This window comes from Muscardinus avellanarius, assembly GCF_963383645.1.
Source record: "Muscardinus avellanarius genome assembly, chromosome: 3".
In the NCBI taxonomy this organism is placed as follows: Eukaryota; Metazoa; Chordata; class Mammalia; order Rodentia; family Gliridae; genus Muscardinus; species Muscardinus avellanarius.
The window spans coordinates 6,431,313-6,456,664 of record NC_137788.1 but is presented as its reverse complement, the minus strand read 5'-3'; the positions used below and the strand labels follow the sequence as shown (position 1 = coordinate 6,456,664).

The following is a 25,352-nucleotide window of genomic DNA, read 5'->3' as shown; positions in this document are numbered from 1 at the left end:
TGACTGGAGAGCCGCGGACGGCGTGCGGCAGCATGTAGACTCGTGGTGCAGAGACCGGTTTGCCCATGAGTAGCTCGAGCTGTCGTCTTAAGGAAAGCACCTGAAATGCTTGCGGTGCCAGGGCTTGAGCTTTGAAGTAAGAATTAGCATTAAAAAAATCTGTCCTCACTGTGAGCCTCACAGCCTCTCCACACTTGAAAGGCTTTTCCTAGGTGAGAGGTGGTTGATAATAACATGTAATGTTAACAAAATACCGGGCAGTGACTGCGCCGATATCTAGTAGTTCTCCAGAACTTAGTGAACCCGTATTTTCCACATAACTACTACATGACATTACGGAATCATATCTGAACTAAAACATTCATTTAAAGAGCATTGTAGACAATGCTTTAATGTGGGAGAGCCGAGCTAAAGATTACTGGGGAAGCTCTAGAATCACAGCGTATGCAAGTCTGCGAGGCACTGTCTCTTGTTGGGCTTTGGTGGAGTAGCAAAAGGGCAGTTAGGAAATATTCTTCACCTTTATTTCTACAGCCACAGGTGGCTAGATTTCCTTCATATTCTTTAAAACAACGTATTGAAACAGGCTGAATATAAAAACGTAAAGCCCGAAGTCAGATATTTACAGGATTTGCAAAATCATGAACACTATCTCCACTTTCACTGTTTTTTGTTTGTTTGTTTGTTTGTTTGTTTTGCGGTACTGGGGATCGAACCAAGGAGAATTCTACCTCTGAGCTACATCCCCAGCCCTATTTTTTTAATTCTTTAATTTGAAACAGGGTCTCACTAAGTTGCAGAGGCCTCACTAAGTAGCTGAGGCTGTTTGTGAACCTGCCATCCTTCTGTCTCAGCCTCCCAAGTTACTGGGGTACAAGCTTGCGCTACCACGCCTGGCTCTCACTGTTTTTTAAAAGAGTTATTTAAATACAAGTACTTTTCAACCAGATGTGGTGGCGCACGCTTGTAATCCCCGTGCTTGGGAGGTGGAGACAGGAGGATCACGCAGGTTCAAAGCCAGCCGCGCTGGCTTAAGAGACCCTGTTTCCAATAAAAAAAAGCATAAAAATAGGTCTGGGAGTGTAGCCCGGAGGTAGAAGGGTTTCCAGGAACCCCAGGACCACCAAAAATAAAAAAAAGAAACCAATACAAGTACTTTTCATAGATGTTTTATTCATATTACTATTTAATGAAATTGTTGCTATTTTTAAATTAATAGATAAACATTTTGAAACATCTCAAAAACACAAATCCTTGGTGAAGTCCTTGGTGATTTGGCATAAAAGAATGCCAAAGTGGAAACGTGTAGGAGCTGCTGTATTAAGAGCGAAGTGCAGCGCTGTCCTTGTGGGATGTTTAAGGACGTTCTCCAGAACAGGTGGTTGGTGTTGTTTAAATATTCTCTGGGGATGTTTGTCAAACTTCACATCTTGCCGGGCGTGGTGGGCACGCTTGTCATCCAGCATCGGGAGGCTGAGACCCGAGGATCGCGGTTCGCGGACAGCCTCAGCTACTTAGTGAGGCCTCTGCAACTCACTGAGAGCCTGTTTCAGAATAAAGAATCAAAAACAGGGCAGGGGGTGTAGCTCGGAGGTCAAATGCCTCTGGGTTCCATCCCCAGACCCGCAAAACAAAACAAAAGAAACAAAAAAAAAACATTTTAGTAATCTAGAATTCACGCAGCCAAGGAACTCTGAGTTTGTCGTAAACGCATGAATATAGCAGGCGGATAATTTACTGGATTCTGGAGGATACAAAGATAAATTAACTTTCAGTTCTTGCACTGCAGCAACTTAGATCTCAGGACAGGTGGAGTTAGGAGCGCCCAGATTCCCAGATGGACCCGCCTGGCTTTCCCAGGCTCCCCCTGCCAGGGAGCTGCACCGCTCTTACCCTAGAGTGGCTTTTCTTTTCTTTTCTTTTCTTTTCTTTTCTTTTCTTTTCTTTTCTTTTTTTTTTTTTTTTTTTTTTTGGTGCTGGGGGTGGAACCCGGGGCTTTTCTACCTCCGGGCTATACTTCCAGACCTACTTTATACTTTGAGCCTCACTGAGGCTGGCTTCGAACCTGTGCAATCCTCCCGTCTCAGCCTCCCAAGCGCTGGGATTACAAGCCTGGTCTAGAGTGGCCTTTCTCATAGTGAGGTGTGAGCTGCACAGAGTGCATTGCAGGCGGGAATGGTATGGCCGTGCATACAGAGCTTCTGATTGACAGCAGAATTAGGATTGTTCCCTTGATTCCAGATCCGGCTGGTTACTGGCAGCTTCCCTCCAGGCTTCTTGTCATCATCTTTAGTTCATATTCCTATAGTTTGTCACAAGCATCCAGCTCTCTCAGTTGGGGGTGTGGCTTTCTACCTCTTCTTGTCTTTATGGCCTAAGAAACATTTCAGCCTCTGTTCTGTATTGTGTAGTTCCTAGGGATGGTGAGTGGCCAATCATTGTCCACACCTTACATTCTTTTTTTTTTTTGCGGGTCTTGGGGTGAAACCCAGGGGCATTCGAACTCAGAGCTACACCCCCTGCCCTGTTTTTTACTCTTTATTTTGAAACAGGGTCTCATTGAGTTGCGGAGGGCCTCACTGAGTAGCTGAGGCTGGCCGCGATCCTCTGGTCTCAGCCTCCCGAGTGCGGGGATGACGAGCGTGCGCACTGCCCGGCTCACACCTTACGTTCTAATCCTGCCCCCAAACTGTTTGTCCTGTTCCTTGCTATCAAAGTTGTATATGGTTTTAAAATACTGCAAAGACTGCCTTTGTTTTATTTTGATTTTTGCAGTACTGAGGTTGAACCCAGTGGTGTTCTATTACTGAGCTATATGCTCAGCCCTTTCTATTTATTTATTATTTTTAGTTTTAGTTTTTGCTAAGTGGTTTTTTTTTTATTTTTATTGGTGCACTGTATTCATACATCATAGTAGGATACATACTTTTGTAGACATACATGCACACTTTTCCCAGTCAGCCCCCGCCCAATCCCCACCCCATTATCTCCCTATCCCTCCCTCCCATGCTTGGCTTAGTAGTTGACATCTAGTATTATGGCAATTTATCTAAAATTAAAAATGATAATCTCACATAACAGTTTCATTTGTCTGATACCAAGCTTTTGATGACTTAAAGATAACATTTCAATATTTCTTTTTGCTTTCTTTCTTACCAGAGAATATTTTTTTCTATTTTTTAGTTGAAACTATCATATATTTATATATATATTTTTCAGAAAAAAAATCTATCCTAATATGGAATATGGAGTCTAGGTACCCAATACGATCTTGAAAAGGAACAAAGCTAGAAGATATATATTTTCTGATTTCAAACCATATAAAGCTACAATAATTGAAACAGTGTAGTACTATTCTAAAGGCAGATATATAAACCATTGGAGTTAAATAAAAGCCTAGAGCTAAATTCTTCCCTATATTGTCAAGTTATTTTTGACAAGGTTTCCACGAACATTTGGTGGTGAAAATGATAATCTTTTAACTAAATATTGTTAAAAAATAATAATTACATGGAAAAGAATAAAATTGGACCCTTACCTAATCCCATATACAAATATTAACTCAAAATAGATAATAGACCTAAATATAAATCTTAAGACTATAAACTTTTAGGAGAAAATCTGGGTCATAAAACCTCACAACATTGAAATTGGCAGTGATTTCTTGGTTATGATTTCAATGGCACAGGCAACAGAGGAGTATACAGACTCCCTAAAAAATAAAAAAAAAATTGTATATCCAAAGACAATGTAAACAGAGTTAACAGTTACTAATAGAATGGGATAAAATATTTCCAATTGCTATATCTGAAGGTATATTAATATTCCAACTAGAAATCCTAAAAATTAACAACAATAAAGGCAAACAATACCCTTTAGAGATAGGTAAAAGACTAACATAAATAATGAATCTCCACAGATAACCAATCTTAATTGTCTGTTGGATGGAAACTCTTGTTTCTCTGGTTCTGGTGTGTGTTACCTATTTCTTCTTTGTAGTTAATCTCTTTGAGTATTTTCTCTAGTGCTGGTTTTGAAGACATAAATTCCTTCAGTTTCTGTTTGTCATGGAAGCTTCTTATTTCCCCATCTAATTTGATAGAAAGTTTTGCTGGGTAGGAAATTTTGGCTGGAAGTTGTTTTCTTTCAGAGTTTGGAATATGTTACTCCAAGCCCTTCTGGCTCTTATGACTTGGTTTGGGAAGTCTGGAGTGATTCTAATTGGTTTGCCTCTGAATGTCACTTGGCCCTTTGTTTTTGTTGCCTTTAAGATTCTCTGCTTGGCTTCCACATTGGTCATTTTGACAATTATGTGGTGTGGGGATCCTCTTCTCCGATCCTGTCTAAAGGGAGTTCTATAAGTTTCCTGGACCTTTGTATCAACCTCTTGCTCTATGTTTGGAAAATTTTCTGCTATTACTTCCTTGAAGAGATTGTTAATCCCTTTGGTTTCACTTTCTTTTCCCTCCTCTATTCCAATAATTCTTAGGTTAGCTCTCTTAAAATGGGCCCATATTTCTTCAATATCAGATTCCTGCTGTCGGATATTTTTTTCTAGATTAGAAACTATGAGTTCATTTTTGGAGTGCTCATCTTCTAAGAGCGAGATTCTGTTCTCCATGTGTTCTAATCGGTTGTTTGTGCTTTGAATTGAGGCCTTTACTTCATTAATTGCATCCTTTATCTCTTTTTGGCTCTCTCTGAGTTCTTTTCGAAGCACCTCTATTATTTCTACAGTTATTTTCCTGATTTGATCTTCTAGAAATCTCTGATTTTCTATTTTATCGGGTTCTGATGTTGTGGGGTTGTGGGCATTCATTGCTCCAGTATTATTCCTCTTTCCCATGATTTCGGAAGTTTGTGCCTTCTCTGGGTTCTTCCCTTGGGTCACTATGACTTCCCTTAAGGTGTTCTGGATCTCGAGTCAGTAGTATCTCGGACCCCACTACTCCTTTACTGGGTTTTATCACAGAGTCTCTGACCCAGAGAGTCGATAGAGGCTGCTTTAGACTGTGGGGGGTGCCAGGTTGCACGTTCTCCTATGGTGTGATATCTCTGCCACCGCCCCTCTCCCACTGGGTCAAGTCCCAGGGAGTACAGTACTGGGATTTCTCCTCTGTGGCCCGCAATTTGACTCACGGTTCTTGAGTACGCAGATGTAGCTGTACTGGCCTCGCTGAATTTGCTGCTGCTGCCGCCGGTAGCAATATGGCGCCGCTGCTACGCCCTCGGCTATGGGGCTCGCGTTTTTCTTCTTGATTTTGATTTCTACTCTGAATCCCTGCAGCGTGTGCTGAGCTCGGCCACTGGGAGCTTTAGATGCTCTCTGCGCGGAGAAATCCCGCCTGGCTGTTCCGCAGTGGCTCACCTCGGCTTGCTGTAGCCGTCCTGTGAATTCGCCGGTGCCGCCGGCAGTATGGCGCTGCTGCCGCGTCTGCCGCGTCCTCGGGCGCAAAGCCGGTTATCTCCTCTTTGGCTCTGTTCTCAGTCCGCTTTCTCTCTGGAGCCTGGTGATTTTTTGTTTCACTGGTGATGGTGTTTTCTGGCTATGAAAGGTGCTGATTTTGTGGTAATGGAGATTTGTTGTTAGCGGGGCTCTTAAGCCCCGCTTTTCTCGGTCGCCATCTTCCCGGAAGTCCTCGCTAAGTGTTTTTTTTGTTTGGGTGCTGAGCTCAGGGGCATTCTGCCCACAAGTTACACCCACAGAGAGTGTGCTTACACACAACCCAGGGGCATCATACCTCTGAGCTACACCCCTAGTCCTATTAGTATTTTTTTTTTTTTAAGCATAGCCTCAGCTGGCCTGGTGGCGCACTCTTGGAAGGCGGAGACAGGAGGATTGCACAAAGCCAGCTGCGCTGGCTTAAGAGACCCTGTTTCCAAATAAAAGTATAAAAAATAGGTCTGAGAGTGTAGCTTGGAGGTAGAAGGGCTTCCAGGAACCCCAGTACCACAAAAAAGAGAGAGAGGGAGAGAGAGAGAGGCCAGTCTCACTGAGTTGTGAAGGGCCTCCCTAACCTGGATCCTCTGGGCTCCGCCCCCCCCCCCCAATGCTGGGATTACAAGCATGTGCCACCACGCCCAGCTTTTATTTTTATTTTTATTTTTTTGCCTTTAATTTTTTTATTAATTTATTTTTTAAATTGGTGCATTGTAGTCATATATCAATCAAATTGGAATACAAGACTTGAGAGGATATACAAGCACACATCATCCAATTAGCCCTCCTCCAACCCCCATCCTATTCCCTCCCCCTCCCTCCATCCCACGCTTCTTTGGTGATTTACTTTGATACATTTGTTTATGTACCTCCTGCGTTTTAAAGAGGCTCCGTCCTCCAGTATTACATACCCTCTGATTGGTCACATTAGTGGCTTCACTTATAGGGCCCTTTCTATAGCTCAACCTCTTCCTGTTGCCCTTTTCCTCCTAGTTATTGCTGATTAAGAGAAGCGTCTGATTTATATTTTCTGTGATATTTCTCTGTGCATGCTGCGTTGCAAGTACCGATCCCACTCTTGATGGTCCCAATAGTGGCCTGGCTATTCAGTGGACTGATCCAGACCTCGCTGGCTCAAGCAGCGGCCTTGCCTCATGGGAGGCCCCAGTTCTGGTCTCGCTGGCCCCTGCACCGGTCTAACCCCTAAGCTGGCTTTGGTCCCGGCCTTGGAGGCCGCAGGAGTGAACTTGCCTCACACCAGGCTCCGATGCTGGCCATTGGCCCCTGCACCGGCCTAACCCCTTGGCAGGATTCCAATCCCGGCCTCGGAGGCCCCAGCACCGGCCTAGCCTCACGGCAGGCTCCAATGCCGGCCTCGTTGGCCCCAGCACCGGCCTAACCCCTCGGCAGGTTCCGTTCCCGGCCTAGGAGGCCCCAGCACTGGCCATGTCTCACGGCAGGCTCTGATGCTGGCCTCGCCTAACGGCAGGCTCCGATGCCGGCCTCGCTGGCCCCAGCACCGGTCTAGCCCTTCGACAGGTTGTTATCCTGGCCTCGGAGGCCCCAGTACCGGCCTTGCCTCACAGCAGGCTCCGATGCCGGCCTTGCTGGCCCCAGCACCGGCCTAACCCCTCGGCAGGCTCTTATCCCGGCCTCGGAGGTCCCAGTACCGGCCTTGCCTCACGGCAGGCTCCGATGCTGGCCTCGCTGGCCCCAGCACCGACCTAACCCCTCGGCAGGCACTTATCCTGGCCTCGGAGGCCCCAGTACCGGCCTTGCCTCAAGGCAGGCTCCAATCCCGGCCTCGGAGGCCTCAGCACCGGCCTTGCCTCATGGCAGGCTCCAATGCCGGCCTCGCTGGCCCCAGCATCAGCCTCACCCCTCGACAGGCTCCAATCCCGGCCTCGGAGGCCCCAGTACCGGCTTTGCCTCATGGCAGGCTCCGATGCCGGCCTCGCTGGCCCCAGCACCGGCCTAACCCCTCGGCAGGCTCTTATCCTGGCCTCGGAGGCCCCAGCACCGGCCATGCCTCACGACAGGCTCCGATGCCGGCCACGCTGGCCCTAGCACCGGCCTAACCCCTTGGCAGGCTCTTATCCTGGCCTCGGAGGCCCCAGTACTGGCCTTGCCTCATGGCAGGCTCTGATGCCGGCCTCGCTGGCCCTAGCACCGGCCTAACCCCTCGGCAGGCTCTTATCCTGGCCTCGGAGGCCCCAGTACTGGCCTTGCCTCACGGCAGGCTCCGATGCCGGCCTCGCTGGCCCCAGCACCGGCCTAACCCCTCAGCAGGCTCCAATCCTGGCCTCGGAGGTCCCAGCTCCGTCCATGCCTCACGGCAGGCTATGATGCCGGCCTCACTGGCACCAGCACCGGCCTAACCCCTCGGCAGGCTCTTATCCTGGCCTCGGAGGCCCCAGCACCGGCCTTGCCTCACGGCAGGCTCCGATGCCGGCCTCGCTGGCCCCAGCACCAGCCTAACCCCTCGGCAGGCTCTTATCCTGGCCTCGGAGGCCCCAGTACCGGCCTTGCCTCACGGCAGGCTCCAACGCCGGCCTCGCTGGCCCCAGCACTGGCCTTACCCCTCGGCAGGCTCTTATCCTGACCTCGGAGGCCCCAGTACCGGCTTTGCCTCATGTCAGGCTCCGATGCCGGCCTCGCTGGCCCCAGCACCGGCCTAACCCCTCGGCAGGCTCTTATCCTGGCCTCGGAGGCCCCAGCACCGGCCATGCCTCACGGCAGGCTCCGATGCCGGCCACGCTGGCCCTAGCACCGGCCTAACCCCTCGGCAGGCTCTTATCCTGGCCTCGGAGGCCCCAGTACCGGCCTTGCCTCATGGCAGGCTCTGATGCCGGCCTCGCTGGCCCCAGCACCGGCCTAACCCCTCAGCAGGCTCCGGTCCTGTCCTCGGAGGCCCCAGTACCGGCCTTGCCTCACGGCAGGCTCCGATGCCAGCCTCGCTGACCCCAGCACCGGTCTGACCCCTCGGCAGGCTGTTATCCTGGCCTCGGAGGCCCCAGTACCGGCCTTGCCTCACGGCAGGCTCCGATGCCGGCCTCGCTGGCCCCAGCACCGGCCTAACCCCTCAGCTGGTTCCGGACCCTACCTCGGAGGCCCCAGCACAAGCCTTGCCTCATGGCAGTCTCCAATGCCGGCCTCGCTGGCCCCAGCATTGGTCTAACCCCTCGGCAGGTTCCAATCCCGGCCATGGAGGCCTCAGTAGTGGCCTTGCCTCACAGCAAGCTCCGATGTCGGCCACTGGCCCCGGCGCCCGCCTAACCCCTCAGCAGGTTCCGATCACTGTCTCTGTGGTTATTATTCCAAAGGTTCTAGGTGTAATGTATCAGATCTCTGCCTCCCCTGAGTATTGGCCACTGGCATTGCCACTGCCTCCACCGTTTCAAATCCTTCCCAGGCTCTTTTTCCACTCTGAATGTTGTCCAGTGTTCCTAAGCATGCGTGATGGTAGCATTCGACATTTGGTGTAATTTCTCCAAAAAAAAAATAAAGTTGGTAGGATCTGGTTTCTGCTTCTCCTGAATACAAGTCTCTACCACCATCGCGGAGAACTCTTTCAACACCGCATTTCTCCTTGGTCTCCGCTAAACTCTCTCCTTACAGGTGATGTCTGAGATTCTTAACAGTATAGAGAAATAGCAGTCCTCTTTCACGGCGAATTTTTCCATAAGTTCCAGTGCATTTAGATAAGTTTTGTCTGCATCTCCAGTGTCCTGGCATGCATAACGGCTTTCTTACCTCCTCTCTGATAGTTTTCTTTATCTTTTTCTGTTCTGGGTCCGGTTTCTCCAGGGATCTGGCGTGCTATGCTCAGTTCGGCCCGGGGCCCAGGGTCCCGCGACCCGGGCCCCGGCTGGTGTGCGCCGCGCTCGACCCCCGCCCAGAACCCAGCGTCTTACTGGGCCTGGTTTCTCCAGGGGTCTGGCATGCTACTCACAGTTCGGCCCGGGGCCCAGGGTCCCGCGACCCGGGCCCCATCTGAACGCCCAGCTTTTAAAAAAACTTTTGAAGTGGAGTCTGGCTAAGTCGCTGCGAGTCTCCCTACGTTGCTGAGGCTGGTCTCAAACCTGTGGTCCTACTGTCTCAGCCTCCTACGCCTGCCAAAGGTTGATTTTTAAATAAGTTTTCAGGAATGTTCTTTGTATACTTTTATGTCTTGTGACATACCTCCCTTATTAGTGCTCTTCCTTTGATATACACTTAATGAGGAGAAACAATTTTCAGTTTAATGTCTTAAGACACCCCAGACCATGTATCACTATTAGCATGCTAATAATTATTATCTTATTCTTTAGAAATAAGTGGGACGTGAGTAGTTGTGTTTGGGGAATTGGGACTTTGTTTTATCATCACGGCACATTATTTTACCAGCATATGCAGCGGTGGTGTGTAAGCAGTTTCTAGCCGACCACTGAGGACTATGGAATAGCCCTGCTAGAGGAACCGAAGCTTCGCTCTGGGCGCCCATTTCTGGGTGGCCGCCGCTGGGCTTTTCAGAGGTGATATTTTGGCTAGATAGGAAAGCAGCGGACGGGCTTCGGAATTAACAGAACTTTTGGTTAGAACTGACTGCTTGTCTTCCAGAAAGTCCTCGTGATTAGAGCCCCCGGGCCATTGGTGCCCTCTGGTTCCTCTGTAACCTGCTAGAGTAGCCCCTCTAATGGCTTCCAGTTTCAGCTTTTCATCCCCCCCAGAGAAAGGAAGGTGGCTTTGCGACGCGCTTCTCCCCCCCCCCGGGTCCTAGCCTCATGCCTGGGGAGGCTCCCTCTGCCCGGCTGCTGGGCCCCTCCCCTGCCGGGCTGCGCAGAGCCTGCTTCGGGACGTCTCCACTGGACCCCTTCGGGTTTCCTAGCTCCCTGCAGCGCTGAGTGCGGCTCTCTCCAAATGCTTTCCGCTGTGATTACAGTGGTGCGGTCTCTTCCATGTGGGGTAGGCGCCAGCTGGGCCGTGAGATTCTCTAAGACTGATGATATGCCTTTTCTTGTGGCTGTTTTCCTTTTTTCCTGTGTCATATCTACTGCCCACTCCTTCATGAGAAAAGTTACTGAGTTAAAAGAAGAAAACCAAAGCCAGGGGTGGGGGCGCACGCTTGTCATCTCAACATTCGGAAGGCTGAGACCTGAGGATCGCGGTTCACGGACAGCAGCTGCTACTTTTTTTTTTTTTTTTTTTTTTGGTGGTATTGGGGATGAAACCTGGGGCATTCTATCTCTGAGTGACATCCCCAGCCCTATTTTTTATTCTTTATTTTGAAATAGGGTCTCACTGAGTTGCAAACGGCCTCGCTGAGTAGTAGCTGAGGCTGGCTGTGAACCTGTGATCCTCCTGTCTCAGCCTCCCAAATGCTGGGATTACAAGCATGTGCCACCACGTCCAGTTTTATTTTTTTTTTTTGGTTGTACCGGGGGTGGAACCCAGAGGCTTTCTACTTCCAGAACTAGTTTATATTTTAATTTGGAAACAGGGTCTCACTAAGTTGCTGAGAGCCTCACTAAGTAGGTGAGGCTGCCTTTGAACATGTGCAATCCTCCTGTCTCAGCCTCCCATGCGTGCACCACCATGCCCGGCCCGGCTCTATTCTTTATTTTGAAACAGGGTCTCACTGAGTTGCGGAGGGCCTCACTAAGCAGCTGAGGCTGCCTGAGAACCTGGATCCTCCTGTCTCAGCTCCCAAGTGCTGGTGGCTGCTGAAAAGCGAGTGGTGCCTTTGAAAACCGGCCTCGTCGCCGGGCACAGAAAGGGTTCCCCGAGCTAGAGCGCGGGTGGGTAGGATTGCAGGTTGCAGGAGCTAGAGAACTTTGGGAGGGCAGGATTTCTGTGTCTACCAGTGCAAACTCAGTCAGCTCTCTGCAAGATTCAGGACAAAAATGATAGTCTCCGAGTCCACAAACCCTTCGGAGGGCATGAGAAGCCAGAGACGGCGCACACTGTGTGGTTGGTGGTGCAGGGTGACATGGGCAGGAGACCAAGCAGGCTTCGCTGGGGTAGCGGCATCTGAAGGCAGCCTGGCCTGCTGGGGTTTGGAGTGAGTCTCGGGGGGGAGTGGGAATGGCTGGACCAAAGGGTCTCACGTGAGCTTTCGCTCCCAAGCCTTGCTTTGTGCTCACGGTTCACCTTACCTCATGCTTCTTCTGATTGTCTTCTGTAGAAACCTATGTGAATGTTTCCTCTTTTACCATTCATTTAATTTCTTAGCACTTAGCATCATCGTATATATTATTTGTTTGTTTTTCCCTAATTAAAATAAAGGTCCAAGAAGGTAGGACACTGTTTTATTCTTGCTTTATCGCAACACCGATGCCGACTCCTGACTTGAAGTAGGTGAGAAGTGAGTAGCTGTGGGCTGAGTGGACAGGTGACTCGCCAGACGGCCCAGCGCGTGTCTGCAGAGCCTTAAGTTACCTTCCTTGAGTTTAATGACGTTTATGGAGGGCACCTTGAAATGTTCTGAGGAAATGTCTGCCTGGGATCACACTGCAGGAGCGTCCACCTTCAGGCACGAGCTGAGCGAGTGTGGGACGGCGCCTGGACAGGAAGCTGCTGCCGCCGTCTGGATTTTAGAAGAAAAGGGTATTAGAGGTTGGGCGGGGCAGGTATGGGGCAGCATTAGAAACACTGGGCGGCGTCCTTGTCCATCCGGAGTGAGTTGCTTCCTCACACACGGTGAGTGTCGACGCCAGTACTGAGCTGCACTAATCGCACCTGTTCTTTTCATGGCAGGAGGCTGAACAGCACCCAGGGCGAAATCCGTGTTGGTCCTAGCCACCAGGTGAGACGCGTTCAAGTAGCTTCTTAAAACCGGGTTTCATCTCTTATTTTTTATTATTTATTCTGTTGAGCAGCTTCTTAGAACTGTTGTTATTGCTACAGAGGACTTTATATAAATGCATTTTTCCAGATTATCACAGACTTTAAAAAATTGGGATAAAAGAAATATAAAACTTGCCATTTTAGCCATTTTTAAGTGCACAGTGAGTGACATTAGGCATTTGATTGGCGCGCAGCCGTCACCCCTGTCCAGCTCCAGAACCCTTTATAAAACTGCACCTCTGCCCATCGAGTAGCAACTCCCTGCGCTTCTCTGCGCAGACCCCTGGCCACCACTGTTCTCCTCCTGTCTCTGCGAGTTTCACTACCTCATTTAGGTATGAAATCATATAGTATTTATTTGGGGGGACTAGTTTATTTAAATTACTGTAATATTCTTTTTTTTTTTTTGGTGTTACTGGGGTGGAACTCAGAGGCTTTCTACCTCTGGGCTATACTCCCAGACCTATTTTATATTTTATTTGGAAACAGGGTCTCACTAAGTTGCTGCGAGCCTCACTAAGTAGCTGAGGCTGGCTTTGAACCTGTGCGATCCTCCGGTCTCAGCCTCCCAAGCGCGGGGATTACAAGCATGCGCCACCACGCCCGGCCATAATATTCTTTTTTTTTTTTTTACCCCCTTATGATTACAGGGGGTGGAACCCAGGGGTGTTCTACCTGCAAGCTGCACCCTCAGCCTTCCTTTATCTTCTGTGTTCGAAACAGCGTCCTGCTAGGTTGCCGAAGCGGTCCTTGAACCCGCCATCTTCCTGTCTCAGCCTCCCAAGTGCGAGCATTGCAGGCGCGTGCCAGTTAGCATGGTGTCCCTGAGCCAGCCGGTGTTGGCGGGCGTCGGACCCTTCCTGAGGGTGAAGAACTCATTGATGTGCTTGTCACAGCTGCCTATTCATTCAGCGGTGGGCACTTGGTCACCACAGAGGTTCATTAAAACGGCTTTCCAGGCAGAGGTGTAGCTCAGTAAAGCGCCCTTGCCTCCCGTGCGTGAATCCCTAGGTTCACATCCTGAAAAGGTTTTAAAAACCTATAAAGGTTTTAAAAAAAAACTTTCTTTTCCAGCTGGGTGTGGTGGCGCACATTGCAGTTCCAGTACTTGAGAGGCTGAGGCAGGAGGATCACAGGTTCAGGGGCAGCCTTAGCAAGCAGTGATCCGCTCTTCAGCCTAGCGAGACCCCGCTTCAAACTAAATAAAAGCCTAATCGGGCTGGGGGTGAAGCTTGGAGACAGAATGCCCGTGAGCTCAGTAGCCAGTAGACAAAACCAAACATGAACACCGAAAGCATCTTTTCCTACAGAGAAGCCCGGCCGGCCGGGCCTCCGAGATGGGAGCGTGTTGAGCCGTGCCGCTGTGCCTGGCCCGGTCTCCTGTGGTCCTGCTGTCAGGCGGGTGCTCCGAGGCAGGGCTGGGGTCGGCGCGACTGCCGTGCCCTCCGTCCTCCCCGCGGCTCCTCCCTCCACACGTGGCTGTGCCTTGGGCTCACTGGGCTTTCTGTTGTACGAGTATAATTTTTTGTCAGCATGTGTCTTGTCTTCAGTCCATAAAATAATAGTGGCCCTTACAGCAAATGCTGAAATCCAGCAAGTGTTAAGAGAAAGAAAGGATCTTCTTTCTCCCCGCCACCCCAGGAACAAGGACAGTGGCCCCAGAATGTCCCCGTGATCCCCGTATCTCGCTGCTGTGGAGTGGGTCTTGTGTCCGTGTCTTTATTATTTTTTTGTGGTGCTGGGGATATAACCCTAGGTAAGCCCTGTGCCTCTGAGCTGTAGGCTCAGCGCCTAACCCACAAGGAAAATGGTTTGGCTTGATTATTATTTGAGTTAAAATAGGTGTTGAGGAGTCCACAGCCGTGACTGTGACATGTAGAGATAAAGGCAGCAGTGATTCTTTTCTCTTTTTTTTTTTTTTTTGGTGGTACTGGGGTTCCTGGAAGCCCTTCTACCTCCGGGCTACACTCCCAGACCTATTTTTATGCTTTTTTATTTGGAAACAGGGTCTCTTAAGCCAGCGCGGCTGGCTTTGAACCTGCGTGATCCTCCTGTCTCCGCCTCCCAAGCGCGGGGATCACAAGCGTGGCCCCCACGCCCTGCAGCAGTGATTCTTAAATGGGTGTGGAGGTTTCCCTGTAGATCTTGAGCACTTTTTTTTTTTTTTTTTTTTTTGCAGGTCTGGGGATGGAACCCAGGGGCATTCGCCCTCTGAGCTACAGCCCCTGCCTTATTTTTTATTCTTTTTATTTTGAAACAGGGTCTCACTGAGTTGCAGAGGGCCTCACTAAGTAGCTGAGGCTGTCCGTGAACCACGATCCTCTGGGCTCAGCCTCCCGAATGCTGGGATTACGAGCGTGTGCCACCACGGCTGGCTTTGAGCATTTTTAATATGCACTGCACATTAAGAGCCTAGCTGGACTGTGTAATGAAAGAAAAAATTTAAAATGAAGGTATACTAAAACTAAAACACAGAAGCCATGCCTGGTACTAGTGACTTTAAGTAACTTTTTAGCACGTAATTCTTATTTATGTAATTTATTTTTATGTAATTTTTATGTAATTCTTATTTATGTTATTTATTATGTAAATGGTCCGTCTCGGGTCTGTCCTTTCGACTTGCTCCTGGTACATTGGGTGCTCCCTTTGCCCTGCCGGGGCATACTTTTATGCCTTGTCTTGGACGTTTCCTGCTCTGCACTCAGAACTCCCTTTTTCTGTAGGAGCCTTGTTGTCTGCGTGGAAAGTGGCGTTTAGAGAATGACCCAGTTCAGTCTTACGCTGCTGTCTCTAGGCCTGATTTCAGAGCAGAACTAGAAAATACACTGTTTAGTTTCTCATTTCACTTTAAAGATACTTTTTGAATCCATACTGACATTTAGAATTAAATTTAAATTTTTATCTAGCATTTATATTAATCCTATTTTTTTTAATCCATATTTGTTTCTTTCCTGCCTCCAGCCCCCCCCCCCTCCTTTTGCGGTATTGGGGCTTGAACCCAGGGGCATTCTACCTGGGAGCTATACCCCCAGCTCTATTTTTAATTCTTTTATTTTGAAACAGGGTCTCACTAAATTGCAGAGAGTCTCACTAAGTAGCTGAGGCTGGCCACGAACCTGGAATACTCCCATCTCAGCCTCCCAAACTCTGGGATTACAAGCTTGCACCACCACACCCCGCTCTCAAGCCCACCCATTCATTCATTTATTTATTTATTTATTTATTTATTTATTTATTTATTTATTTATTTCAGGTCTGGGATGGAACCCAGGGATAATTTGACCTCCGAGCTACATCCCTGCCCTATTTTTTATTCTTTAGTTTGAAACATGGTCTAGCTAAGTTGTGGAGGGCCTCACTAAGTAGCTGAGGCTGTCCGTGAACCACGACCCTCCTGTCTCAGCCTCCTGAATGCTGGGATGACAAGTGTGTGCCAACATGCCTGGCTTCAAGTCCCATTTTAAAGCCACTGGCATTATTTGCATGTATCCCTTTACACACACACACACACACACACACACACACACACACACACACACACTTTAAAACCCCTTGGAGAAGGGCATGGTGCTTGTAATCCCTGCGCTTGGGAGGCAGAGACAGGATCTCGCAGGTTCAAAGCCAACCTTGCTGGTTTAAGAGACTTTGTTTCCAAATAAAAATATAAAAAAAATAGGTCTGGGAGTGTAGCCCAGAGGTAGAAGGGTTTCCCAGAACCCCAGTATCATCAACAAAACAAAACAAAACACCTTGGAATACTGGTATGGAGGTGCATGCCTCTAATCCCAGTAATTGGGAGGCTGAGATAGGAGAATCACAGGTTCGAGGACAGCCTCAGCAAGTAGTGAAACTCTCATCAACCTAGTGAGACTGTTTCAAAATAAAAATAAAATGGGGCTTGGGGGTATAGCTCAAAGGTAGGAGGCCCCAGGGCTCAATCCCTCCTACCATAATAAATACCCTTGGAATAACAATACTCACACTGCTTACAAACAATAGGAAACATGTTCTTTGTTTTGGTTCTGGAAAGGGAAATCGTGCTAAGGATCAAATTTATTGATTTATTATTTTTTTTCCCACTGGGAATGGAACCCAAGGGCATTCTACCTCTGAGCTATATCTCCAGCCCTGTTTTTTTACTCTTTATTTAGAAACAAGGTCTCACTTAAGTTACAGATGGCCTCACTAAGTAGCTCAGGCTGGCCGCAAACCTGTGGTCCTCCTGTCTCAGCCTCTCAAGTACTGGGATTACAAACATGTGCAACCTGGCAGGATTAGATTAGAAGAGGTTCCCTTTTTTTGGTGCTGGTAATTGAACCCAGGGTTTGGAACATGAAAACCACACACTTTCCTCCCGAGCTGAGCCTCTAGCCCTTTGAAATCAGTGCACTATTACATCTTTATCCTTACAGCATGCCCAGGGGCTGAGCCCTTAGGCAAATTAGTGCGTTTAGAGTTACTCAAGCAGAACCAGTTTAATACACATAGGTGCATTTTTGTCATTTGCTTTAGAGTTGTCTAGCCATCCTTTATTTTATTTTATTTTATTTTATTTTATTTTTGGTGGTACTGGGGTTCCTAGAAACCCTTGTACCTCCGGGCTATACTCCCAGACACCTATTTTTTGTATTTTTATTTGGAAACAGGGTCTCTTACGCCAGTGAGGCTGGCTTCGAACCTGCGCGATCCTCTTGTCTCCGCCTCCCAAGTGCGGGGATTACGAGGATGCGCCATCATGCCCAGCTCAGCCATCCTTTATTTTGAAAGAGGGTCTCACTAAGTTGCAGAAGGCCTCACTAAGTAGCTGAGGCTGGCTGCAAACCCCAATCCTCGGGTCTCAGCCTCTCAAGTACTGGATTACAAATGTGGGCCACCATGCCCAACTTTACAATAGTCCTTTTAAATTAATTTAACAAACCGGCATTGGAGAGCTACTATACCAGGTACTGTACTTGGTACTGGGGAAGCAGAGCTCAGTATAATATTAATGTCAAAGACCTTTTGATAGCAATATTTATTGTCTATTAATATTAGTTCAGAGCCGGTCATGGTGGCGCAAGCTTATAATCCCAGCGCTTGGGACAGGAGGATCGCACAGGTCCGAAGCCAGCCTCAACTACTGAGTGAGGCTCTCAGCAACTTAGTGAGGCCCTGTTTCCAAATAAAGTATAGAATAGGTCTGGGAGTATAGCCCAGAGGTAGAAAGCCTCTGGGTTCCACCCCAGTACCACACACATTAAATAAATAAATAAATAAATAAATAAATAAATAAATAAAATAATATTAGTTCAGTATTTTCAGCACATATTAAACAACTAATTTTGGCACCCAAGTAAATGTTATAAAAGTCAATGCCATGTCAAAGAAGAGCACTTAGAAGTGTCTAGGACAGCATGTAAAGCAGAGATTGAAATCCATGTGGCCTACTGATATTGTATTTTGCAACATAATTGTTTTTACAACAATACCTGTAAGATCAGGACTTGGGAGGTTGAGAGAGGAAGATTGCAGGCTCAAGGCCAGTGGAGATAGCAAAACAGTGAGACTTTCTTTCTTTCTTTCCTTCTTTCTTTCTTTCTCTCTCTCTCTCTCTTTCTCTCTCTTTCCTTCCTCTTTCTTTCTTTCTATCTATCTATCTATCTATCTATCTATCTATCTATCTATCTGTGGGTCTGGTGATGGAACACAGGGGTATTCTACCTCCAAGCTACACTCCCTGCCGTTTTGTTGTTGTTGTTGCTTTTTATTTTGAAACAGGGTCTCACTGAGTTGCAGAGGGCCTCACTAAGTAGCTGAGGCTGTCCGCGAACCGCGATCCTCCTGTCTCAGCTTCCCGAATGCTGGGATTACAAGCATGCGCCACCACGCCCGGCTGATCCTGTTTCAAAATAAAAAATAAAAAGTGCTGGGAGCACAGTCTGGGGTTTAATGCCTCGCATCAGAGAGAGGGGGCAAACCATGAATGTCAGACCCAGCACTAGGCAGCCTGGGTCTCACATAAAGTGAAGGTTTCTGGAGTTGATTTACTTTTATTCATTTTGGGGGGGTTTACTGGAGGTAGAACCAGGGTCTTTTCTACCTCCGGGCTACACTCCCAGACCTATTTTATACTTTATTTGGAAACAGGGTCTCACTAAGTTCCTGAGAGCCTCACTCAGTAGCTGAAGCTGGCTTCGAACCTGTGCGATCCTCCTGTCTCAGCCTTCCAAGGGCGGGGATTACAAGTGTGTGCCACCACGCCTGCCTTTTTTTTTATTTTAAAAATTTTTGGAAAGCAGTTTGGGTGCACAGACCCTGGCTCCTGTTCCTGAAGGACAGCTCCCCTGGACGGGGCAGCTCTGTTCTGTGTCACGTGGCACAGTTCACTCCTCAGCTCCTGGCCTGATGTCTGACACAGGAGCCCCTGCCACACGCATCCTAAGCTGCTGCCATCCGGGACGTGGTGTTTTGTTTAATGAAGCTTTTAAAAATGGGGTTCTCAGCTGGGTGTGGTGGGCACGCTTGTAATCCCAGCATTTGGGAGGCTGAGACCGGAGGGTTGAGGTTCGTGGGCAGACTTAGCTACTTAGTGAGGCCCTTTGCAACTCAGTGAGACCATGTTGCAAAATAAAGAATAAAATAAATTGGGCAGGGGTTCTTCCTTGTTCTTTCCTCAGCACTGCCCCTTCCCACAGCCACCGTGTCTGTCATCACAGTCCATTCAGCTCTTGAATGTGACTTTTAATAACTCGTCTCTTTGATGTGGACCACGATTGATGCTGCCGCTGACTTCCTTGAGAGCAACACTAGCCTAATAGGGTAGCTCGCGTCACTCCCCTAGAGCAGACATCCTTAGGCGATGTTTCGCTGTTTGCATGTGTCAAGCGTGTGTTGGAGAGGTTTGGCGATTCACTTCTTCATCGAGTGACTGTCGCCTCTTTCCCACTGTTTTCACGTTGCTCATCGGCTCGCTCCCTGGTTGCGCTGGCACGGGCTCAGACTGGAGAAGGCCCCAGGGCTGCGGGTCAGTTTGTGACTCGTGGCTTTGCTCTTATCTTCCGGCTGCCGGAAGAAGGACGCTGAATACCCACTGCATGTGCTCCTGAGCGTCCCACCGGACAGCTCCCTGACACACTCGATGGTGGCTTCTTCCTGTCTTACAGGCCAAACTTCCAGATCTGCAACCATTTCCCTCTCCAGACGGTGATCCTGTGACCCAGCATGAGGAGCTGGTCTGGATGCCCGGTGTTAATGACTGTGACCTCCTCATGTACTTGAGGGCAGCTAGGTAAGAGGACTCGGCCCACCTGCTTCCTTTCCTTTTTTTCTTTTTCTTTTTCTTTTTCTTTTTTCTTTTTCTCTTTTCTTTTTTTTTTATGGTATTGGGGATGGAGCCCAGGGGCATTCTACCTCCGCGCTGCACCCCCTGCCCTATTTTTTATTATTTTGAAACAGGGTCTCCCCGAGTTGCAAAGGGCCTCACTACGTCACTGAGTCTCTCCTCAAACCAGGATCCTCCTGTCTCCGCCTCCCGAAGGCTGGGATGACAAGCGTGCGCACCACGCCCGGCCCATCCTGCTTTCTTGAGACATCTGAACTATTAGGAGCCCCAAACGCCTTTTCCCCTCAAATCGCATTTATATCACTGGCAGCTTTTGGCTTTAGTTTTGCTATACTGTAATCAGTGGCCAGACCTTCTTACCATAACAGTGGTTTGGCAGGGTAGAGTTACTAGATTTGGAGTTCTTCAGGAGAGCATCTCGCGATTGTTGGCACCTCTCCCTCTAGTGGAGCAGGGGAGTCCTTCACCCATCACACCGTCCATCGGCGGTTTCATACTCTCTCTGCTTGTGGCTCTTCGTGAGTGCTGACCCAGGGCTGACACATCAGTGCTCGCCCGTGTAAGAACATTGCATTGTGACGGTCCTGCAGAGCTTGCTACATGCGAGGCCGAGGGTGCCCAGGGGAGTGCAGTCCGTCTCTCGAGCAGTCAGAGTGTGTAGGGGAGCCGCCCTCCATCTGCGGGGCTCAAGGCTGGCTGCAGCGCCGGAGCTCCCGCCGGCAGGGCGTGGTGCCGCCTTTCGGGGTGAGCAGACCGGTGGCTGCTCGAGAGTTTTGTTTGCTAAATCTCTGACTTTCACTTAAAGGTAGTTGGTAGATAGCAAAGGGGAATCAAGTTCCAGAGGAGTTAGCTTTACGATTTCTGAGACTTAAAAAAGTTAAATGAGCACACCATAATTGTACATACGGAGATTGTTCTCCAAAAGATTGCGACTTGGCGGAGTAGTGTGGCAAACAGATTTAAACGCCCATACCCTCGAGCCTGGAATCTTAGTACTAATAACGCAGGGGATAACAACTGGAAGTGCCATTTCTGTTCCCGCAGGAGTGTGACAAGAGCGGGCAGGGTTGAGAACGCTGGCTTGCCATGGTCTGGCCTGAAACTATACTCTGAAAATCGAGAGTTCTGATGTGTACCGAGCCGGTTGGTGCACAGGCTGACAGGAGGACCTCGGGGGTGAGGCCAGCCTCCGCAGTTCATGAGGCTCTCCGCTACCTAGCGAGACCGTTTCAAAAAAGCAGTAAAAAGGGCTGAGTGTAACTCAGGGGTAGAAGGCCCCTCGTTCAATTCCCAGTACCACCCCCCAAAAATGATGCTGATAATACTATGTTGTTACTATCCGCCAACAAGGACACCCCTTGCTTCCTCCCAGGAGCATGGCGGCATTCGCAGGGATGTGTGACGGAGGCTCCACAGAGGACGGCTGTGTTGCAGCGTCTCGAGATGACACCACTCTCAACGCCCTGAACACAGTGAGTCTTGTGAGGCCGCCCTGGGCACGAGGCAGGGACCGCGACAAGCATGAAGTGTGCGGGCACCAGCGAGTTCTGTGCTGGTTGCCGGGCTGGGAAGGCGAACGTGTTCCTAGCCCTTGGGCTCTGTGGCCGCAGGCCCGCAGCGCGGTATGGGCAGCTTCATTGCCAACTCTGCGTCTGTGCCCAGGATTGTGGAGCTGCCAGTGCTGACACCGCCTGCGATCTCATGAGCCGAACCCTGCCGGGCACACATGATCTGAGGTGCCCTCCAGCACCCTGCGTAGGTGCTGCTAGGACCGCCTTTCAGACACAAGAAATTCAGCTAGGAGAAATGAGGTCACTGTTGAAGGCCACACTCAGGATGTGATCCCGGAAGCCATGCATCTGACTTTATTCACCACAAAGTACATGGAGGGGTAGATAAACGGTTGGACTTTTTTGGATAAACTTGTTTTTTACAGAGTTTACTTTGGGTCCATTTAGAAGTTTCACAAGATTCAAAACAAGTTAAGTTGTAAAAATATCAATCCCTAAAACATGAAAAGTAAACTGTAGTAAGCGAGCCTACCCTTTCTGAGTTTGTTGCTTAGCACACCACCACAGCCACTCATCGGCTTGAATCCTGCGATATCCGCACAGTAGTGGGATCGCAGCACCAAACCACCACAAACAGAGCCGTCACTGAGATCTGGTCAGTATTATTATAGTACCGGGGATTGGACCCAGGGCTGCGACCTCTCAGCTACATCCTCACCCCTTTCTTTTAATTGTTTATTTTGAAACAGAGTCTTGTTAGGGTTCTGAGAGTATCACAGTTTCTGAGGCTGTTCTCGAACCTGCAATCCTCCTGTCTCAGCCTCTCAAGTACAGGGATTACAGGCATTAGCCACCACAACCCAGTCTATTATTATTATTTTTTTGAGGGTCTGGGGATGAAACCCAGGGGCATTTGACCTCTGAGCTACACCCCCTGCCCTATTTTTATTCTTTATTTTGAAACAGGGTCTGACTGAGTTGCAGAGGGCCTCACCAAGTAGCTGAGGCTGTCTGTGAACCGCGATCCTCCAGGTCTCAGCCTCCCGAGTGCTGGGATGACAAGCGTGCGCCACCACGCCCGGCTCATTCTATTATTATTTTTAACACTTCATTTTAGCCTTAGAATATACCCTAAGGGCTATCTTACACGCCATGGAGGAAAATTACTGTGTTTTGAAATTACCTGATAATTCCTCTCTGTACCCTTGCTAATGGGAAATCATTAAATTTAAGGAAGTCAGCCTGGCGTGGTGACGCATGCTTGTAATCCCAGCATTTTTTTTTTTTCTTTTTTTTGGTGGTACTAGGGGTGGAACCCAGAGGCTTTCTACCTCCAGGCTATACTCCCAGACCTTTTTTTTTTAATATTTTATTTGGAAACAGGGTCTCGCTAAGTTGCCAAAAGCCTCACTAAGTAGCCGAGCTGGCTTCGAACCCATGCGATCCTCCTGTCTCAGCCTCCCAAGCGTGGGGATTACAAGCGTGCGTCACCACGCCTGGCAAATCCCAGCATTTGGAAGGCTGAGACAGGAGGATCCGGATTCACAGAAAGCCTCAGCTACTTATTGAGGCCCTTTGCAACTCAGTGAGACCCTGTTTCAAAATACAGAATAAAAAATAGGGCAGGGGGTGTAGCTCAGAGGTAAAATGCCCCTGGGTTCCACCCCCAATTCCGCAAAAAAAAAAAAAAAATAAGGAAGTAATATTGAGTATTTATGGAGTCAATTGTTGATATAGTAAGTCTTATATGGGTGTGTATGTTTGCATGGGCTGTTTAATCATGAGGCTGGGTCCTTCTTCTGATGCTAAAATAAATATAACTTAACCTCTCCTCCCCTTCCTCCTGAGAGGTCACTGGAGTCGGAAGGAACTTTTTGAGCTCTTCCGTTCAGTCTTTAAGTAGATATGCGTCCACGGCTCAGAAGGGCCAGGCGACTGTTGGAGTGGGGACAGCCCCCAAAGCTTATAACCTCGGAAAGAAAATCACCTTCCTTCCGCTCTTAGGGACTGTGCGGCTGCACAGTTGTCACCACACAGCTTGCTGCTGAGACATACGGAGACACGGGTGGTGTGGTGGTTTCCTGCTCTAGTCAGGGTTTGGGCGTCCCATGCCGTTCTTGTTAGTTCTTAGGTCTTGTGGCTGAATGGTCTTGCTCAGAGTATGCTGTGTTCTAAATAACTGAATGTTTTTTCCAATTTCCACAAATACGCTTGGATACTTATCCACTGATTTGATAATTAGCCTTTTTTCTTACTTTAAATAAAGATCCCCCCCCCCGAATATTAATATAATTATGTTCTACAGAATCCTTAGAATAAGATAGAGTCTAGAATAAGAACAGGGCCAGATCCCTGCGTGGTGGCGCACACTTGTAATCCCAGCACTTGGGAGGCTGAGACAGGAGGATCACTCAGGTTCGAAGCCAGCCTCAGCTACTTATTAAGGCTCTCAGCAACCTAGTGAGACCCTGTTTCCAAATGAAATATAAAAAAAATAGGTGTGGGAGTGTAGTCTGGAAGTAGAAAGCCCCTGGGTTCCATCCCAAGTAACACACACACACACACACACACACACACACACACACACACACACACACAAAAGAACAGGGCCAGAATAGAGCCAGAAGGGGCCTTTGAGATTATTTTACAGCAGAGGAAGCTAAATGTCAGATATTGGTGACATATAGAAAATCTTTGATAAGAACTTTTTTCTCCTGAGATTTATGAACTGGACATGGTGGTACACACCTGTAATCCCAGCTATTGGAGGCTGAGGCCAGGAGGATTGTGAGTTTGAGACCAGCCAGGGAAACTGTCTGAAAATTTTAAAAAGTGACAGTTGGGGGTGTGCCGGGGTCCAGCCCTAGCATGAGTTGAGGTTCGTGTGTTGGTGATAGAGGAGCCGAGGTCGAATGAGAGAAGAATTGTGACACGAAATCAGATTCAATCTTCTCCATTTTATTCAAGATTTGTTACACTTTTTATACTTTATTTTTTGGGAGAAAAGCAAGGGCATAGCCATGCAGGCAGGATCTCCAAGGACAGGAAAAGTTTTATTTCTTATAGAGTTCAGGGCAGGGTGCCAGACATTTAAACAATCATAGTGTGCTTTGTCTCACGTCACGAGGCTGACTCAAACCCGATCTTATACAGTGGCTCCAACTAAGGTCAGTTTGAACTTAATGTTTGGCCCAGACTTTATCCTTGGGAAAAAAATCTTTGCTGCCTGAGTCTCTCACAAGCCTCTGCCCATCAGTTTTAGTTATAATGCTTACACATAAAATTCCAATTATACATATTAATCCAAATGATCCTAAAATAATTTTTTGAAGAAAGGAACGCTAGACATACTTCGTGGGGATCCGCGCCGCTGCGGGTCCCCTGACCGAGCTTCCCAAGGTCTGCACGAGATGCTGTAGCAGGGGTGCAGCTCACTGGTAGAGCACTTGCCTAGCGTGTGCTAATTAGTTGAGTCTTGAATAATGACGCTGTTACTGTGTTTAATTAGTTAGCTATTTCTGGCATTTCATCCCTGTTCTTATTTCCAAACTCTCTAAGGATTCTGTAGAACACACTCTGTACAGAAGTAATTCCAGCCATGTTCCCCGTGGTCCTTTGCCACAAGTTCCTTCTGAAGGCTTCATCGGCACGCCAGAGCTTTGGGTCTTAGCTCCTCGTCTCGGAAGCTGCCTTCCCATCGCTTGAAGCCGGGTCCTGGCGCCAGCCAGCCCGAGGATCGCTGGCAGGTCCGCTCTGAGCGCAGTGGGCCTGGCGGGCCCGCCGGTGCTGCGCCCCTGCCCTCGGAGCTTCTGCGCTTCCGCTCTGGGCTCGTACATACTCCTTTAATGGGAAGCAAAGCGAAGGGAGATTTTCCTGAGAAGTTCAGGCTTATTGTGATGACCTTATAGTACCAGATTTGAGCTGTGTCAAGTAAAAATTAAAAAGTAGCTAGACGTGGCGGTGCGTGCTGTAATCCTAGCACTCAGGAGGCTGAGACGGGGATCGCGGTTTGCAGTCAGCCTCAGCTACTTAGTGAGACCCTTCACAACTCCATGAGACCCTGTTTCAAAATAAGAATAGCCGAGCGTGCTGGTGCACACTTGTAATCCCCGCGCTTGGGAGGCTGAGACAGGAGGATCGCACAGGTTCAAAGCCAGCCTCAGCTACTTAGTGAGGCTCTCAGCAACTTAGAGAGACCCTGTTTCCAAATAAAGTATAAAAGTAGGTCTGGGAGTATAGCCCAGAGGTAGAAAGC

The 25,352-nt window shown here is 48.7% G+C and overlaps 1 protein-coding gene across 1 annotated transcript in view; it reads left to right on the top strand.

Moving 5' to 3' along the window:
* The window catches only part of RERE (arginine-glutamic acid dipeptide repeats), a gene marked incomplete at both ends in the record, with an annotated part of 256,264 nt that overhangs the window by 122,376 nt on the left and 108,536 nt on the right, over positions 1 to 25,352 (top strand). The window contains 3 exons of the mRNA XM_080691726.1: positions 12,176 to 12,224; positions 19,408 to 19,532; positions 20,959 to 21,058. Of these exons, the coding sequence (XP_080547852.1) occupies positions 12,176 to 12,224; positions 19,408 to 19,532; positions 20,959 to 21,058 (274 nt within the window). The remainder of the gene's footprint in view (positions 1 to 12,175; positions 12,225 to 19,407; positions 19,533 to 20,958; positions 21,059 to 25,352) is intronic.